Source organism: Epinephelus moara, chromosome 10 (assembly GCF_006386435.1).
Source record: "Epinephelus moara isolate mb chromosome 10, YSFRI_EMoa_1.0, whole genome shotgun sequence".
Lineage (NCBI taxonomy): Eukaryota > Metazoa > Chordata > Actinopteri > Perciformes > Serranidae > Epinephelus > Epinephelus moara.
This window is the reverse complement of record NC_065515.1, coordinates 28,877,564-28,884,745: the sequence shown is the minus strand read 5'-3', so window position 1 is coordinate 28,884,745 and position 7,182 is coordinate 28,877,564. Positions and strand designations below refer to the sequence as shown.

At 40.1% G+C, this 7,182-nt stretch overlaps 1 protein-coding gene across 1 annotated transcript in view; it reads left to right on the top strand.

Annotated features, from left to right (window-relative positions):
* Positions 1 to 377: 377 nt before the first annotated feature.
* Positions 378 to 7,182, top strand: part of LOC126397210 (uncharacterized) — a 45,858-nt gene continuing 39,053 nt past the window's right edge. Inside the window, exons 1-7 of the mRNA XM_050055809.1 lie at positions 378 to 438; positions 548 to 566; positions 734 to 994; positions 1,563 to 1,823; positions 3,007 to 3,276; positions 3,731 to 3,994; positions 6,897 to 7,015. Of these exons, the coding sequence (XP_049911766.1) occupies positions 385 to 438; positions 548 to 566; positions 734 to 994; positions 1,563 to 1,823; positions 3,007 to 3,276; positions 3,731 to 3,994; positions 6,897 to 7,015 (1,248 nt within the window). The 5' untranslated portion in view covers positions 378 to 384. The remainder of the gene's footprint in view (positions 439 to 547; positions 567 to 733; positions 995 to 1,562; positions 1,824 to 3,006; positions 3,277 to 3,730; positions 3,995 to 6,896; positions 7,016 to 7,182) is intronic.

Genomic DNA, 7,182 nt, shown 5'->3' with positions numbered 1-7,182 from the left:
ACAATGACACACTACAAGCAGACAGACAGATCAGTTATGACACTAAATGGCTTTGATGGATGATATGCAAGCTGTGGATGCATGAGAGACAGTGTGTATGTGTGTGTGTGTGAGACAGAGAGAGAGAGAGAGAGACAGAGGGGCAGATAGAGGGACCTTCTTCTCATCCGTGACTTCACCAAACTCTCATCCATCCATCCCTCCCTCCCTCCATCCCTCCCTCCTGACTGCCTGGGGCGGTTGGTGGGACAGCCTGCCCTCATTTGGGACCTACTGATTGGTTCCCACGCACGCTGGGCTGAAGCTCAAAAGAATCCAGAACACCTTTTGTATTTGACTCCCTTGTATACTAAACTAATTGTAATCCCGCAGTCAATGTCAAAGATGGGATTGTTGGGAGCCATAGGCTTTTCTTTAGCACTGGTATCTCTAACCCAGGTAAATATTATTTTTAATGTTAAAACCTGTCAACTCAACAGTATTAAAATAATCTGGTTTTAAAATATTTATATCATGTTGTTGATTACATTGTGCCTGTTATTTACAGATACCTTACAGTGTGGAAGGTAAGTAAACCAAAAATTTTAGTGATAGTAATATTTTAGAATGTTTGTACTGCCATAGCTTGGATTGTTTTTAAAGAAATAAACATTATATTATCAACTTCAATAATGCATTTTATTTCTCAAATCAAGCTACTGTTTTCAGTGCCATGTATTTCCATCTCTTACAGGGTGCAAAATCTTGTCAGCAAAGTCCTCAGGGTCCTCTGCGATTCTGGTAAAATGGGAGAATTATCCTGGAGCAACAAACTATTTTTTAGACCTTCGGATGAAAAACAATACAAATATTGCACCTGTTGTGGTGACTCTGCCAGCATCCAGGACAGAGATGGTGGTCAATGGTCTGAGGCCAGGAGCCGAGTACAGTGTGACTCTCAAAGTCTTTCAGTTCTATTATGTGGTGTGTATGGCTACCAATGAAGCGTCCACAGGTAAAAAAGATGGCACTTAATACAACATTCATGTAGTATAGTCGTAACACCTTGTTTGTGATGGTGATTGGCAAGGCCACAGGTTTTGTTTCAACATTGGAGGGAGCATCAAACACTTAATTTCCTGCATTCTGGTAAATTATTATGCAACAATTTGTATCTTTTCAGCATCAGTTTGTGGTGTAAATATCTTTAATTTGGTCAAAATTTAAGTCATCTGCTATTTTCATGATTTCATCACGTGGATGGGGACACGTGCGTATGTTATGAATATTGTGGGGGACGTGACCCCTGCATTCCCCCCAGTAAATCTACTCCTGTGGTGATTGGAATGATTGTTAATTTTGCTGGGGCCGCATTGCCATGCCATTCACTCTCTATCACGGGCCAAACTGTGACATACATTTATAAATACCTATCAAGCAAAATATCAGATTTGTGTTAGACTACATTAAACCAGCTCCCAAGAGCTATTCAAAAAGAAAAATATGTTACAAACTTACACACAGAGACAAAGCAAATATTTAGTATCCTAAATAATGCCCTGTCCCCTGCTCTTTCCTTACAGTCCCTGCCACATCGCAAATAGTAGCTGGCCAGGCACTGTCAAGTACTTCAATCATGGTAAAGTGGACTAAGGTGTCCTCGGCGGATCAATACTACCTGCTGATATATTCTCAGGCTGATGGACAGATGGTCAACCTGACCTACACCAACTTCTCTGCCGTGGTGGAGGGGTTGCAGCCCTCCACCAATTACGACTTCTACATTGTCACAGCCAACCAGGCCGGCCATGGAAGCACAAGTAAAGTGAGGACCATCACGACCTGTGAGTGTTCAGTTTCTGTCCTTTTTGAGCCTCAAAATTGTTTTAGGAAGGGTTGATCAGACAACATGTCTCTGCAAGTACAAACACAGTTGACAGCAGAACAGAACCTCAGAGCCTTGCTTATGTTTACTGAGTGTATTATTAACTAATGACCAAGACGAGTTCAATTAAGCTTTTTAATATATTTCATTCTGATAATTGTATTATTATTAATCCTCGATGTTAATTGTTTTCAATGAATTAAGAATCTGCTACAAGGCTACAAGCACGCAACAAGCAACAAGTAGTCTACTGTCTAGATCAAATAGTCTAGTTATCATGTTTTATTGTGTTCTATGGTCAGTGACTACAGCCATAGTACATGTATGAATGTAGCATTTAACCCTATTGAAAGATCTGTTTATGCATCCAATGTCGATTTAGTATTGTTGAGTCTTGATATTTCAAGGTCAGCCTAAATATGAGGTCAGCTTTTTTCGTAAATATTACAAATATGCATTGAGGAACTTTGCAATCTGTACAACAAACAGCACCCTCTATACACAGACCCTCCATTTGGAAAGTGGATAAAATATTCTATGTTTTTAACTGTAACAACATTTCCCACTGTTCCAGAAAAATTTGTCCGATAATTGTCGGATCGATTGTCTGGAAAATCCAGAACTCAGTGTGGACAATTTTCAATGGAACTTCTTACATTTGTTAGCGAACAAATACTTCCTACAAAAACAGGAAGATGTGTAGATGATCAGTAATATGGATAAAGTTTCAGGGAAGACACGGTGCTATGGATTTTTTCACATGTAATCTTTTAATTATTTATGCCATTCAACTCCACTCTATTGAAAGGCAAAGCAAGAGGCAAAGATGGATATCTTAAAACCTCTGCACAGAAAGTGAAAACTTTCAGCCTGCTTTGACACTGCTTTGAGTAAATTAGAATATATGTACTTTTATGATTTATGTGAATTGCCCCTTTCACACTGTTGAACTTGTCATTGACTGTAATAGCAGAGTATGAATTCATAAATGGAATGGCAGCAGTGACCCTGAGATTAAAGAGGTCATGATAATTAGTTTCAAACCAGTGTTTAAGTGTATACCAGTGTAATAATAATTTAGTCATATACATTATCAGATTGAATGTTATCTCCTCTGACTAAGTCCTTATGTCTGTCTGTAGTGGTGCAGCCTCCTGCAGAAGTCACAGTAACACAGGCCGGCCGCGGCACGGCGAGGGTGACATGGCAGCCAGTGGAAGATGTTCTGTTATACCGAGTCAGCGTCCAGGACACTGATGACCCCTCCAGCCCGCCGTCTGTGTACAACGTTACAGACACTCAAATGGATGTTCACGGCATCCTCCCGTGTTCCACCTATCTGATATCTGTGTCCTCATTCAACAAGTTCCTGTTGCCGAGCGAGCCCACAGACTACACATACACCACCAACAGTGAGTCGGCAGAGCCAAACCAATATCAATAACTTGGTGATTATGATCTAGGTCAGCTATTCTCTCTGAGGCGCTCCTTTCAGACATGCAGAATATGATCCTCAGGGGAAAAACGATTCAGAAGCTCTGACAACCTACTTGGTGCTGAGGTTGTCGTGTAAACATGAACCTGAGAAAAAAATGAAATCTAAGGTGATTATTTTGATGTTTTTATAGAATATTAAATATAGAAATATACAGCTTTACCAGTTTATTGTCAGGCTGCTCCTGTCTGAGATAATGCGATAGTTTTGAACAGATCAAATCAATGCTCTTACTCATGAACCAACTCTCCAATCAGGATCTGTGCAGAAAATGGGCGATGAGATACAAAACTAAAGTACAGTCAGCAATCACTCCAGCAGCATTTCTTACTAGTTTCTGATAAAATAACAATGTCTTGTGTTACTTGCAGAGCTGAGACCAGTTTCAGCAGTTTCCGTGGACTACACCTGCGCCACTCACTCCGCCATGGTGCAATGGTCGGCTGTGTTTGGGGCCGACTCCTACAAGGCCACTGCATTGGGCGACAATGGCACAATGCTGACGTGCACCAGCCAGAGTGACAGTTGTCGGATCACTGGACTGAGCTGCGGCCAGAGCTACGTGGTGCATGTGACACCCATGTCAGAGAACTGCAAGAACATGATGAACACCACTTTGGCCACTTTTCAAACCGGTGAGAAACAATAATCACAAAGTAAAACACTAGAGACCTGACCACCAAGCTGAGTCATTGTTGCAGCCTACTTTTCATAAAGGAGTGGGTGGTTTTACTTCCAGTGATTCAGCAAAAAAAGGATCCTTCCTCTTTCAAAGGAGGGGGAGTCTTAAAGTTCAGTGGTTGAGCCCAAGACTGACTTGCAACTGCTTGTTCAGAATTTCAGATACTATCTGTCGGATATTATTCCTCTGCTGGACATGTCCAAAGTATATGTACAATAGAGGGCATCATTCTCTTCACATGTCAGTTTAAAATCTTTGTAGGGATCATGTCAGGAGCTGAATTTTCTTCACAGGCAAAGAATTGGAAAGTTTCTACCAGCGGGATGCTGCAGTAGTGTATCTGAATCATTATCAATTAACCAATTTTGAACTGAGTGAAAGCCCTTAAAGGAACTCCATTAGAAAAAAACTGAAAACTGAAGCAGGAAGACGAGGAAAAAAACTCATACAGTTCTAACTGGCATCCAAGTGATGTTACCTGTTAGGAAACATGTAACAGGTTCATAAATCAGGAATGGTTAAAATCAAAGCAGCAGAGGCCAGGATATCCTGACAGCTCAAAAAGATGATCCTGTTTCATTTCCATAATGTAACTTGGTAGCATTTTTCATCAGACCCTCACTGCCTGAAAAACACCCACATCTTTCAAACTCCACACTTAGAGCTTGTAATGGGGGCTTTAACCCTGATGACATCACAGTGACATCAGATGGGATTATTTTCTTAAACTTTTGAAAGCTCCTCCAGAGTCACAGAAGACATTATGCAACTGTTTTCACAGATCGAAGAGTACTTTATAATTAAACTGGACTCCATGTGTACACTACATGCTGGACTTGTGGCCAAAGGTTCAACCTCTGCTGTATGATAGCTGAGTGTTTGTCTGAGCAGTGATAGTTACATTACATTCGAGGCTTTCACATGAATTACATTTGACCCCAAAGTCCAGTTACAGAACACTGTATACTGTGCCCAGGCATGGTGTGTCAATCCAAGTCCACTTCCACTTTAAAAGGTGGTACTGAGTATGGTTTATGTGTACTCGGTTTGGTTCAGATCAGGTGTGAAAAGCAACTGCACCAAAGGATGGAAGTGGACTCCTTTTTAACATGAATAGTAATCTGCAATTAGAGTTGCAAAGGCATTTCTCAATGCCGCCAGTCTCCTCTGAAATCGTGCGCTCAGCAAATGCTGATCTCATCTTCCACACTGCACGACCATGGGTGATAGAGTATGAAGGCCAGCGAGAGAGTTGTTCTTTAAATTGTCTCCAAAATACAATCACTAGTAGGCACAATGTGAAGGTTGACTGTATAGTATGGGATCTTGGGATTGGCACACTTTTTTACACTGTATGTAACAATATGTGAAAGCTGAGCAGCAGGAGAATGAAGGGTTAGGGATGGGCAGTCATAGCTGGGCATGACACGAATCAATTGTACCGAATATGAAAACAGCCATAGCAATGTTACCCTTACTATGTACAGTACCCTTGAATTATATTGGATTGATTTTAAACCAATCAATTTGCAATCATTTGCTAATTTCTGTTTTCAAAACGAATTTATACTGATGTAGAATACAAATGGAAATTATCCGCACATCATTCAATAGGAAGCAGAAAGTAAATACCACCAATTGTGATAAAGTGTGGTCAAAGCCCTGATATATAATTGTATAAATACAGCAGATTACATAATAATGAAATAAAACCAAACTTCAAACCCAGCCATGAGTTGGTTATAATGTTTCCAAAATAGAAACTCATCCAACCAATTAGTACCCAACCCATCACTGCCAGTCAACTGGCTGAATGGCTTCGTGTCTGTTAAAATTTTGGCTGGTGAACATCTTAACTACTCCACCCTGCCATTTACTTTGTTGCAGGCAGTTAATCCTTTCATCTCACATATCAACTCTATTCTGTTGGAGAGCCCGGTCGAGATTTTCTGTCCAACCCCACCCCTGGGGCCACATTGTCCACTGCGAAGCTTTCGTGACTTGGATGATGCTGAATATGATTTTATGACAAGTAATTGTTACATGTCAAGTATACAGCCATTTAATACTTGAGGGAAAACATTAATAAAACTTAATCCAGTGACATAAAACCTTTTTGGAAAAGCCTGAAGGCACAAGCAAAAGGAAACAACGTCATCTTGATAGTGTTTGATTTTGTTTTGTAATAAAGCAGCTTTTATTGGGCTTTCATAGCCTTGGGTTACGACTTTGTACAACAGGACATGGCGCAAAGATCCGTATTTGAATTCTGACATTAAAATTACACCAAAGTGACAATTAGATTCCAGATTCATACACCTTTAATTTATTTGCTTTTACCTCAGAATAAGGATTACTGAGGTCATATCAGTCAGGGGTCGTTTGGGAATAGCTGTTTACAACATGCCTCCCCCTCGGTGATGTTTGGTGTCTAAATTCACATGTTTATTTGAGTGCATCACTAGGTGTTTCCTTTGAAAACTGGGTCTCCCATTGAGTTCTACTGTCTATATCATATTCTGTTGTGTTCAAGTTGCTAAGAATGAGCCTGTGTTTGTGTTAAACCTGAAACCTCATACAATGAAAAGCAACACTGGAGCGTAATCTTCAGTATCAGGGCGTTTTAACCTCCAAAGGGATTTGTGACGCTTGCCTTTGATGATGATATTTAACCCCATTTACTTCGTCTTTTTTTCTTTAACTCTCTTGTCCTTTATAATGTCATCTATCTATCTATCTATCTATCTATCTATCTATCTATCTATCTATCTATCTATCTATCTGTCTAACTGTCCATCTATTTAAAGCTGGTTAACACAGTGTAAACTAATGTATGAATATATTTTTCCTTAAAGTTCCCTGTCCTCCAAAGAACCTGACGTTGTTGCGAGATTGTTCCAGCGAAGTCATTGTCTTCTCCTGGGAGCACACAAACAATACAGACCACTACATGGCCCGGGCAGTGGACTCTCAGGTACTGCATTCTGGACTAAAAATGTTTACAGCAACAATTTTCTATGTGAAATCAATTCATATGTAGGATTCTTTCAAATAAAAACAAAATTATTTGCTTTCCTAACGAGTGTTAGATTGATGATTAGCCTGTAAAGCTAAAGCCAGAAGCCATGTAGCTTAGCTTAG